This window comes from Phyllobates terribilis, unplaced genomic scaffold (assembly GCF_046119375.1).
Source record: "Phyllobates terribilis strain yellow unplaced genomic scaffold, ASM4611937v1 Scaffold_11__3_contigs__length_659146591, whole genome shotgun sequence".
Lineage (NCBI taxonomy): Eukaryota > Metazoa > Chordata > Amphibia > Anura > Dendrobatidae > Phyllobates > Phyllobates terribilis.
In genome coordinates this window covers 331564769-331577512 of record NW_027362771.1, presented here as the reverse complement: position 1 = coordinate 331577512, position 12744 = coordinate 331564769, and the positions used below count along the sequence as shown (strand labels likewise).

At 43.5% G+C, this 12744-nt stretch overlaps 1 protein-coding gene across 2 annotated transcripts in view; it reads left to right on the top strand.

The window, feature by feature from the left end:
* Positions 1 to 12744, top strand: part of LOC141166216 (uncharacterized) — a 115650-nt gene that overhangs the window by 69174 nt on the left and 33732 nt on the right. For both annotated transcript variants that reach the window (XM_073652685.1, XM_073652684.1), the window contains exon 2: positions 11121 to 11253. In XM_073652685.1, coding sequence (XP_073508786.1) covers positions 11121 to 11253 — 133 coding nt within the window. The remainder of the gene's footprint in view (positions 1 to 11120; positions 11254 to 12744) is intronic.

Here is a 12744-nt window from a genome sequence, read left to right as displayed (position 1 = left end):
TGCCCTATAAGACCCAGCCATTTTCCCCGTCGCCACCATTTTCTCACTGCTGCAGCTGCGTGTTAGACGGCACCGCTGTTGCTGTGTGCACTATATTTCAGAGTTAATTTTAAGCCAGTTTTCGCACAAATCTACAGATAGCTTGGGAGTAGGGAATAGTTGTGATTGCAGTCCTTTTGAGGACTAGGTTACATCATTTCCTACGACTTTTATCAGGCAGGTCTGTGCTCTTAAATAGATAGGTTGGGAGTAAAGTCTAATTGTAATTGCAGTCCTTTTGAGGGCTAGGTTACATCAGTTCCTATCACTTTTATCAGGCAGGTCTGTGCTCTTAAATAGATAGGTTGGGAGTAAAGACTAATTGTAATTGCAGTCCTTTTGAGGGCTAGGTTACATCAGTTCCTATCACTTTTTGCCAGGCAGGTCTGTGCCAGTGCTGTGCAAGTTTTTTTCACAGCATTTGGCTAAATTGAGCAAAGCAAATCCTTTTTGGCCTCTTGCAGTGTGTATTAGTCAGTGGAGTAGCCTATCTGTGTTGCAAGCTACACCACCTATGTATAGAATACAATTTTTTTTACTGCACCTAGTGAAGTAAAACCTTTTGGGCATAGCATCATTCTATTAGTCCATCTATACTAACCTCCACCAGGTTGCAAATTCAAAATAATTTTTATCTGCATCTAGCTCTGAAAAAAATTTTTGGCTTCGGCTTGTAGCAGTGTGTGGCACTTGTTCTATTAGTCCATCTATACTAACCTCCACCAGGTTGCAAATTCAATATAATTTTTATCTGCATCTAGCTCTGAAAAAATATTTGGGCTTCGGCTTGTAGCAGTGTGTGGGACTTGTTCTATTAGTCCATCTATACTAACCTCCACCAGGTTGCAAATTCAATATAATTTTTATCTGCATCTAGCTTTGAAAAAATATTTGGGCTTCGGCTTGTAGCAGTGTGTGGGACTTGTTCTATTAGTCCATCTATACTAACCTCCACCAGGTTGCAAATTCAATATAAAAAATATTTTGGCTTCGGCTTGTAGCAGTGTGTGGGACTTGTTCTATTAGTCCATCTATACTAACCTCCACCAGGTTAAAAATTCAATATCATTTTTATCTGCATCTAGCTCTGAAAAAAATATTTCGGCTTGTAGCAGTGTGTGGGACTTGTTCTATTAGTCCATCTATACTAACCTCCACCAGGTTGCAAATTCAATATAAAAAATATTTTGGCTTTGGCTTGTAGCAGTGTGTGGGACTTATTCTATTAGTCCATCTATACTAACCTCCACCAGGTTGCAAATTCAATATCATTTTTATCTGCATCTAGCTCTGAAAAAAATATTTCGGCTTGTAGCAGTGTGTGGGACTTGTTCTATTAGTCCATCTATACTAACCTCCACCAGGTTGCAAATTCAATATAATTTTTATCTGCAGCTAGCTCTGAAAAATATTTTGGCTTGTAGCAGTGTGTGGGACTTGTTCTATTAGTCCATCTATACTAACCTCCACCAGGTTGCAAATTCAAAATAATTTTTATCTGCATCTAGCTCTGAAAAAAATTTTAGACTTCGGCTTGTAGCAGTGTGTGGCACTTGTTCTATTAGTCCATCTATACTAACCTCCACCAGGTTGCAAATTCAATATAATTTTTATCTGCATCTAGCTTTGAAAAAATATTTGGGCTTCGGCTTGTAGCAGTGTGTGGCACTTGTTCTATTAGTCCATCTATCCTAACCTCCACCAGGTTGCAAATTCAATATAATTTTTATCTGCATCTAGCTCTGAAAAAATATTTCGGCTTGTAGCAGTGTGTGGGACTTGTTCTATTAGTCCATCTATACTAACCTCCACCAGGTTGCAAATTCAATATAATTTGTATCTGCATCTAGCTCTGAAAAAATATTTGGGCTTCGGCTTGTAGCAGTGTGTGGGACTTGTTCTATTAGTCCATCTATACTAATCTCCACCAGGTTGCAAATTCAATATAATTTTTATCTGCATCTAGCTCTGAAAAAATATTTCGGCTTGTAGCAGTGTGTGGGACTTGTTCTATTAGTCCATCTATACTAACCTCCACCAGGTTGCAAATTCAATATAATTTTTATCTGCATCTAGCTCTGAAAAAATATTTCGGCTTGTAGCAGTGTATGGGACTTGTTCTATTAGTCCATCTATACTAACCTCCACCAGGTTGCAAATTCAATATCATTTTTATCTGCATCTAGCTCTGAAAAAATATTTCGGCTTGCAGCAGTGTGTGGGACTTGTTCTATTAGTCCATCTATACTAACCTCCACCAGGTTGCAAATTCAATATCATTTTTATCTGCATCTAGCTCTGAAAAAATATTTTGGCATCGGCTTGTAGCAGTGTGTGGGACTTGTTCTATTAGTCCATCTATACTAACCTCCACCAGGTTGCAAATTCAATATAATTTTTATCTGCATCTAGCTCTGAAAAAATATTGCCGCTTATAGCAGTGTGTGGGACTTGTTCTATTAGTCCATCTATACTAACCTCCACCAGGTGGCAAATTCAATATAATTTTTTTCTGCATCTAGCTCTGAAAAAATATTTGGGCTTCGGCTTGTAGCAGTGTGTGGGACTTGTTCTATTAGTCCATCTATACTAACCTCCACCAGGTTGCAAATTCAATATCATTTTTATCTGCATCTAGCTCTGAAAAAATATTTCGGCTTGTAGCAGTGTGTGGGACTTGTTCTATTAGTCCATCTATACTAACCTCCACCAGGTTGCAAATTCAAAATAATTTTTATCTGCATCTAACCCAGCCAATACTTTTGGGCTAATACCATAGTTTGGCCACTCAGCTCTGCTCGGTTCCCATCCATTGTTTTTTGTGCAAACAACTCCAGAGTTGTCAATTAGTTAACCACCAAAATGAGTGGAAAAAGGCCTGCTGCTGGTGGAAAGGGGAATAGGCGTGTTGGGAAGGGAAAAAAAGGTTGTGTCCGTGGGGTAGGTGTTAAAGCAACAGTAACATCTGCAGAAAAAAGACAATCTTCCAGCCAAACTAAGATGTCTACTTCTTTTAGCGGACAATGTGATAAGATCCCTTTCTTACGGCCACGACAATCGCTACAAATTCCAGATGAGGCTCAAAAACAGCAGGTGCTTCAATGGATATCAAGTGCTCCTTTAAGTGGGCTCTCCTCCACCTCAACTTCAACATCACAAATACTCCAGTCCTCAGAGGTGTCACCCCAATCGCACTTGCTTCCTCACAGCTCCCAAGTCTCCAGCTGCCCGTCTGAGTATGGGGTAGAACAGACGATTGAGTCTGCAGAGCTGTTTACTCATACTATAGCCTGGGAATCAGAGGTCGGCTCCAGAGCTTCTGTGAATCCAGACGAGGAAATGATCTGCACTGATGCCCAGAATCTTTATGAGTCGGATTCAGGACCAGACGCAGAAGGTTCTGATCATAATGTAGACCCTCATTCCCAAACTGTAACTCCTGTTGGTGGAGACAATGAGGAAGACGATGATGAGACTCAAATACCTGATTGAAGCGACAACTTGAGTTTTTTGTCAGGGCAGGAAGAGGTTTGCTCTGAGGACGACGGGTGTGATAACACACAGGGTGATGATGATGAGGTTGGAGATCCCACTTACTGTCAACCCACAGTCAGCCAGTCGATGAGGTCAGCAGAGGAGGTGGAGGAGGATGCTAGTGACGACGAGGTCAGGTTGCGCCTTCCTGGACAGAGACGTAGTACTGGAAGCACGTCAACAACTGCATCCTCAAACACAACTCTGCCTCTGACCACAAGTCGTGGTGGCTCTTCAGGGCGCATGGGTGCTAAGCCTTGCATAGCCTGGGCATTTTTTCAGATCGATAAGGATGACCCAAATCGTGGTATCTGTAACATTTGTCAGCAAAAGCTAAGTAGAGGCCAAAAAATACATAGTTTGAGTACTTCATGCATGAACCGGCACATGGAGATGAAGCATAAGTTGCAGTGGGAGCTCACTGTGCTACAATGCGGCCTAGCCGGCCGGGCCAACCCAGTCTGCCACATCTTGTGCATCCGCGGCCTCTTCATCCTCTGTGACTGGGGGGACAGCAGTCACACCTGTTTTGGGACGCAGACCTGCCACCTCTTTATCCGCAACAGCCAGCGTGATTGGCAGGTCATAATTTTCTTTGGAGGTGGAAACACCAGCTGGTGTTGAGCGCTCTCCGACATCGAGAGCACCACCTTTGGATCAAGGCAACCTAACTTTTCCGCTTGCATCTTCCTCACAGACAGGCAGTTTGCTGGGGACACCCTACTCAACCCCGTCTAAGCACAACAGCCAGCCCTCGGTCCCTCAGATGTGGACAAGTAAAAGACCATTTCCTCCTAACCATGAGAAAGCTAAGAGGTTGAATTTCACCATCTGCAAACTCTTGGCTACAGAAATGCTGCCTTTCCGCTTGGTGGACACAGAGAATTTTTGAGACCTTATGTCCGTCGCAGTGCCCCAGTACCAGATGCCCAGTCGGCACTACTTCTCAAAGAAAGGTGTGCCTGCGCTCCACCAGCATGTCGCACACAACATCACCGCTTCTTTGAGAAACTCTGTGTGTGACAGGGTGCATTTCACCACAGACACTTGGACGAGTAGGCATGGACAGGGGCGTTACATGTCGCTGACTGGGCACTGGGAAACTATGGTGACAGCAGGACAAGGGGCTGCTGTCCAAGTCTTGCTGTCCCCACGATTTGTGCGTCAATCCTCTTTATCTCGAAGTTCCTCCACTGCTTCTGCCTCCTCAACCTCCTCTCGGTCCTCCACCTGCACCCAAAGCCTGTCTGGTCATGCCACAAGCTTTCTAACTGCGCAGAAGGGATCCTGCACACCTCCTTACTATGCTGGCAGCAGGGCTCAATGTCATCAGGCACTTTTTACTTTGAAATGTCTGGGAAATGTGAGTCACACAGCTGAGGAGTTGTGGTCCGCTCTGGGAACCAGTTTCATGAATGGTTGTCTCCACTGGACCTGAAACCAGGGAAGGCCGTGTGCGACAATGCTGAAAACCTGGGAGCAGCCCTTCGCCGGGGCAATGTCACACACGTGCCTTGTATGGCTCACGTGTTGAACCTGGTTGTCCCGCAATTTTTAGCCCACTATCCCGGACTAGATGGCCTTCTGCAGAGGGCACGGTCACTGTGTGCTCACTTCAGCCGTTCGCATCCCGCAGCTCAGCGACTTACATCTCTACAGAAGTCGTTGGGCCTGCCACTTCATCGGCTAAAATGCGATGTGCCTACCCGGTGGAATTCAACTCTGCAAATGTTGCAGCGACTGTGGCAGCACCGACAAGCCCTGGTGCAATACGTTGTGACGTATAGCCTGGGCCAACGAGATCCAGAGGTGGGGCAAATCACGCTGGAGGAGTGGTTTCAGATCAGGGACCTATGCACCCTTCTGCACAGTTTTGAAATGGCGACGAAGATGTTTAGTGCTGATGATGCCATTATCAGCATGACTATTCCGGTGATTTACATGCTGGAGCACATGTTAAACAGAATTCGGAGTCAGGTGGTGGCACAAGAGGAGGTGGAGGAAGTAGAGGAGGAGGAGTTATATGCGGAAGGGCTAACATCTGCAAGGTCCAGACGGTCGGCAGCACCAAGGCGGCAGACATGTGAGGGTGGGGGAGATGGTTTTACCAGGGCGCATGGTAGCAGCCAAACTAGTGAGGAAGGTGCAGGAGCCCAGGAAGAAGTGGAGGACGAACTGATGGAAGACTCATCAGATGAGGGAGACCTTGATCACATTTCTGTTGTGCGAGGTTGGGGAGAGAGGGCAGAGGAAGGAAGCATGATTGTTACCTCGCCACCAACACAACAGGGACTTGGTGCTCCTGGATGTGCAAGACACATGAGTGCCTTCTTGCTGCACTATCTGCAACATGACCCTCGAATTGTGAGAATTAGAAATAATCCTGACTACTGGGTTGCCACACTGTTAGATCCCCGGTACAAAAGTAAATTTGCAGAAATTATTCCTGCCATAGAAAGAGATGCAGGCATGCAGGAGTATCAGCAGAGACAGTTGCAGAATCTTACATGTGCTTTTCCACAAAACACTAGTGGTGCACGTAGTGAATCTCACAGTTCCAACTTGCCAACCGTGGGACCGTCAAGTGTTCAGCACTCAAAACGTAACAGAAACACAGTATCTGCTGGTAACATCAATTTTGCGGAATCATTTCACCACTTTTTTAGCCCATCCTTTGCAATGCCACAGGAGACAAGAAGTCTGACACATAGTCCACGCCTAGAGAATATGGTACAGGAGTATCTCCAAGTAAACATTGAAGCCATGACTGTGTCACTGGACCCTTGCTCTTTTTGGGCTTCCAATCTGGATAAATGGCCGGAGCTCGCCACTTACGCCTTGGAGATCTTGTCATGCCCCGCAGCCAGCGTTCTGTCTGAACGTGTGTTCAGCGCTGCTGGTGGTGTGCTGACAGATAAGCGCACGCGGCTCTCCACTGATAATGTAGACAGACTCACGTTCATAAAGATGAACAAATCATGGATCCGAAACGACTTTTCTACCCCTGTGTCATCCTGGGGAGAGTAAAAGCTTGATGATTTGTTAAAATCACCTCACCAACCGTTTTAAGCATTCAAATTACTAATCATGTTTATCTGTATCTTATCTGGAAAATAATTTGGGCCTTGTAGCAGTATGCAGTACTGATTCTATTAGGCCATCTATACTAAACTCCACCAGCTTTCAAATTCATCAGCTTTCAAATTAATAATAATTTTTAGCTGCATCTAGCCCGGAAAACAATTTTGGGGCTCCTAGATGCGCAAGACACATGAGTGCCTTCTTGCTGCACTACCTGCAACATGACCTTCAGATTGCCAGAATTCAAAATAATCCTGATTACTGGGTTGCCACACTCTTAGATCCCCCACACTCTTCGATCAACCTTTTCATTTTAATAAAGAACAAAAAAATGGTCATTTTTGAAATTATAAGCATTAGCAGGTTATTAGAAACTGAAATCAAACAGTTTTCAACTCAAAACTTTATTCTAGGTGATGTTACATTTGCACATAGGACCCCTTGTTCGAAAGGAGCTTCTGAACTCTCTCGTCCATTGAATTTGTCAGGTTTTGGATGGTTTCTGCTTCAATTGTTTTGCATGAGGACAGAATACCCTCCCAGAGCTGTTGCTTAGATGTGAACTGCCTCCCGCCATCATAGACACTCCTTTTGATGATGCTCCAGAGGTTCTCAATGGGGTTGAGGTCAGGGGAGCATGGGGGCCACACCATAAGTTTGTCCCCTTTTATGCCCACAGCTGCCAGAGGTGCAGATGTGCTATGTGCAGCATGAGACGGGGCATTATCATGCATGAAAATGATCTTGCTGCGGAATGCACGGTTCTCCTTCTTGAACCATGGCAGGAAGTGCTGTTTGAGAAACTCAACATACATTATGGAGTTCATCTTTACCCCTTCAGGGATCCTAAAAGGGCCGACAATCTCTCTCCCCATGATTCCAGCCCAAAACATTACTCCACCTCCTCTTTGTTGGCGCCGTAGCCGTGTTTGCATGGGGTGTCCATCAACCAGCCATCCTCTACTCCATCCATCTGGACCATCGAGATCATTTCATGCATGATAATGCCCCGTCTCATGCTGCACATAACACATCTGCATCTCTGGCTGCTGTGGGCAGCCTATGGGTCAAATCTGGCCCTCAGGGTGATTATATTTGGCCCATGATGCTGAAACCAGCACAGCTTCTCCCCCAGCATCACACTTTCAACTGTATTATTTGCTCCCTTCCCTATCATTATCCCTCTGCGTCTGATGTCATCGCGCCCACCGCGCTGAGAGGTTAGACGCAGAGGGAGAAAGATAGGGGAGGGAGCAAATGATACAGTTGAAAGTGTGATGCTGGGGAAGGGGCGGTGCTGGCTTCGGCATCGTGACCGATGTGCCGAGCAGTGAAGAGCGTCAGGGAACTCGCTGCCGAGACCAGAGCAGCGAGGGAATGAGATGAGGTAGGTATTTATTTATTTTAATGTGGGTCCCATTCTACTTTATGGAGGACTATATGGGGCCATTATTCTGTATGGAGGACTATGTCGGGTCATTATTCTGTATGGAGGACTACTTGGGGCCATTATACTGTATGAAGGACTATGTGGGGCCATTATTCTGTATGGAGGACATGCGGGGGCCCATTATTATGTATGGAGGACTATGTGGGGCCCATTATTCTGTATGGAGGACTATATGGGGCCATTATTCTGTATGGAGGACTTTGTCGGGTCATTATTCTGTATGGAGGACTACGTGGGGCCATTATACTGTATGGAGGACTATGTCGGGTCATTATTCTGTATGGAGGACTATGTGGGGCCCATTATTCTGTATGGAGGACTATGTGGGGCCATTATTCTGTATGGAGGACTATGTGAGGCCCATCATTCTGTATAAATGACTTTGTGGGGGCCATTATACTATATGGAGGACTATGTGAGACCCACTATACTATATGGAGGGCTATGTGGGGGCATAAAACTGTATGAAGGACTATGTGGGGGCCATTATTCTGTATGTAGGACTATGTGGGGCCCTTATTTTGTATGTAGGACTATGCGGGGCTCATTATACTATATGGAAGGTAATGTGGGGCCCATAAGACTATATGAATGACTATGTGGATCCCATTATTCTGTATGGAGGAGTCTGCAGGGCCCATTATACTGTGTAGACAGCTGTGTGAGGATCACAGTTGGGGCATCATACTGTGTTGGGGTCAGCATACTTCCCGGAGGGGGGTTGAGTGGGGTTTCAGTAGGGTCATCATACCTTGAGTGTGGAGAGTGCTGTGGAGGAATTCAATGTGGGGGTATCATACTGTGCTTCGGGGCTCTTTTGTTGACATCATACTTTATGGGGCAATGAAAGGGCAATTTAGGGGCTTTAATAGGAGGAATATTACTTTGTTAGGGCTGCAAAGTTGTGAGATATGCTCTTCTGTGACCCCACTGAGTTTTTTATTTTGGAGGGTGAGCGGGCCCAATTCGAAGATCTGCTATGTGGCCCCATGATTTCTATGTACGCCCCTGCCCGTATTGAAATACCCAATGCTCCAGTCATGTGATCTGACTCTTAAGATATATTAATTAAAATGTACTTGGTTCCTGGGACAGTTTGTTTCCATATGAAAAAGTTTATCATTATAATTGATGTTAACGAAAAACTTCCTCAACTGTAGACATTTTATTGATAAATATCTTTGTCCAAGTTTTTTATTTTGGTCCTCTTTGTATTTGAGTTTGACATCCCTGCCGTACAGTGATAGGGCAAATGGGGCAGCAGCAGGCACAGAATTAGAGACAGCAGCAGGATGGGGATTTTGTGAAGTTTGAGTTGTAGTTAGAAGATGTCGTCGAGGTGGTCTGGGCCAGATGAAAACAATTGGAAAAGTAAAAAACTCTAATCAGAAAGAATGTCACCTGTGACTCCCTGTATATACAGGTGCGTCTCACTAAATTAGAATATCATCAAAAAGTTAATTTATTTCAGTTCGTCAATACAAAAAGTGAAACTCATTATATAGAGTCATTACAAACAGAGTGATCTGTTTCAAGTATTTATTTCTGTTAATGTTGATGATTATGGCTTACAGCCAATGACAACACAAGTTATTATCCCAGTAAATTAGAATACTTTATAACAACAGCTTGAAAAATGTTTTTAAAATCTGAAATGCTGGCCTACTGAAATGTATGTTCAGTAAATGCACTCAATACTTGGTCTGGGCTCCTTTTTCTTCAATTACTGCATCAATGTAACATTGTTGCAACAACAAAATGTAAAGCTGGCTATGTAACTATTCAACTAATTCGGCGGACAACTATTTTTTCAACCCTATCATGAACTAAGTAGTGATGAGCGAGCACTAAAATGCTCGGGTGCTCGACCCGAGCAACGAGCCCAATGTAAGTCTATGGGGAACTCGAGCATTTATCTGGCGGTCCCCCCCGTCAATCTGCAGAAGGTCAAAAATTGCCCAAATCGATGGGAAAAGTGCTCAATTAAATGTCAGGCAGGGCACTTGGAACATGCTAGTGCCCTCCGATTTTCCTATGGATGCGCCATTTCTGGCACCCTTCCTGGGCTATTAATATCAGCCCCCAGCTGTCTGCCTAGCCTTTGCTAGCTATTAAAATAGGGGGCACCCCACATCATTTTTTTGGGGGGGTCCCCCATTTTAATAGCTAGTAAAGGCTAGGTATTCAGCTGGGGGCTGATATTAGTAGCCTGGGAAGCTCTGTGGGTATTACCCCCTTCCCAGGCTTCAAACATCTGCCCCAGCCGTCTGCTTAACCTCCGCTAGAAACTAAAATTACGGTAAACCCTACGCCAATTTTTTTTTTTACTATATCCTTTATTTTAACACTAAATGACAAGTACAGTAACCAACACTGTCACTGTACTCATTATATATGTGACTGACATGTTTCTATCTATCTAATCTATGTGTGATGCTCTATTCTTTCTGTTCTAAATTGTCGGGTACCGATGTATGCAGCTGATGAATTGCCGGCTTTTCATGTTTCACTGTGAGCACTGTTCCCATCGATTTGGGCTATCACTGTAATGCCACAACCACCATGGCTGCAGCATTACAGTGAGTGGCAGACAATCCCTGCATGATTGGTGCTCTAAATAGCGCCAAACATGCAGGACGGGGATCCGAGCTCCCGCCTGAGCATCTCGAAAGTACTCAGCGAGCTCCGAGCATCTCGAGTACTGAGATGCTCGGGCGAGTACAGAGCAGTGGCGAGCATGCTCACTCATCACTAGAACTAAGCCAAGAATGCATGTTTCCTTAATGGGAAGAGAGATATAAGCCCCTACCAGACACCCTTGACAGTGACTTTTCTCCTACAGGAACAAGGGATTGGGCATGTGAAAATCCAACATGCCTAATCCGTCTTTCTCCCAACAACTTTTGTTTGCGGAGATTAGATGGTTGCCTGTTTCCACTATGCAGGCCACATGGTAAATAAATAAATTTCATCAGAGCTTTAGAATAATTGATGAAGTTATCTTTCCTCTTTGCAGGTTATCAGAGTCCACTCACATTGCACACAGCAAAGAATAGCTGCAGAAACCAAGAGTGGGAAGTTTTTTTCCTTACCCACTAATCTGACCAGGCTGAAATTCATTGTTGGACAAGACAGTGGTCCTACAAAAAGTAAGTGACAATTTGATACCTTTCCTTTTAGCTGTAAATAAGTAGGGCTTATTTCTGTGACTAATTAGGACTTATATTGGTTATATTAATTAATTTCAGATAATCTTCTGAAATTGCTTAAACAATGCAAAAATACCCTCTATAATGGTGTTATCATAATCATAGTATTTAATTCAATGTGGCCTCTTTCCTACCCTCAAAACTGCTTTATAAGAAAAGCAAAACGTCAGCAGCGCATGCCTACCATGCTATACAGGGTAATTTACAATAGGGACTAGCACTTTATAGAATAATTACTTAGGGTACTATATGGCTCCATTATTTTGAAATTGTGTTAACATTGTTTTGTGCAATGCTTGATGGTGTTATTTGTACATATCAAACAAAAAAAGGAAGGTTCCAGCTTCTGGATAAAATTCCATAGTTTATTGAAGCATTAAAAAATTCATTTAAAAAATTGGCATGGTGGAAAGAGGAAAAGCTACGCCTTTCGAATGCAATCCGGCATTTCTTGTCAAAGCTTGATGGGAAATTTTTCCCAGCAGCTCTAAATATCCCAGCACACCAATGGGGAGCGGGACATTACGGACACATAATTAATTAATTAAAACATTAATGTGAAAATATAAAAACATGCGTGACACAAATCGATTACAGAAAAAAACATAAAACATTTGATTGTGTTTTTAATTTATATGTATTAATAAAATAACACTTTTTATTAGGAAATCTTTTTGATCTATTTGTAGTTATTCGCCCTATTGGTAGGATTTCTAAACCATTCCTCTGTCCTTGCTGAAGTAAAGCATCCCCACAGCATGATGCTGCCACCACCATGTTTGACAGTGGGGATGGTGTATTTGGGGTGATATGCAGTGTTAGTTTTCCATCACACTTAGCGTTTTGCATTTAGCCCTGAAAGTTCTACTTTGGTCTCATCTGATCAGAGCACCTTCTTCCACATGCAAGCTGTGTCCCCTACATGGCATGTGGAAGAAGGTGCTTTGATCAGATGAGAGCAAAGTAGATCTTTTTGGAATAAATGCATATTCATGTGTTTGAATGGTCCAGTCAAAGTCTAGACCCAAATCCCATTGAGAATCTGTAGCAAGACTTGAAAATTGCTGTTCACAAACTCTCTTCATCCAATATCACTGAGCCAGAGTGAGTGTGCAAAGATGTCCAGTCTCTAGATGTGCAAAACTGGTAGAGACATACCCCAAAAGATTTTCAGCAGTAATTGCAGTGAAAGGTGGTCCTACAAAGTATCAGAATACAGGGGGCTGAATACAAATGCACATTACAATTTTCAGATTTATATTTTTAAAATTTGTAAAAAAAAAACATGTATCATTTCCTTTACACTTCACAAATACAGGTGCATCTCACTAAATTAGAATATCATCAAAAAGTTAATTTATTTCAGTTCTTCAATACAAAAAGTGAAACTCATATATTATATAGAGTCATTATAAACAGAGTGATCTATTT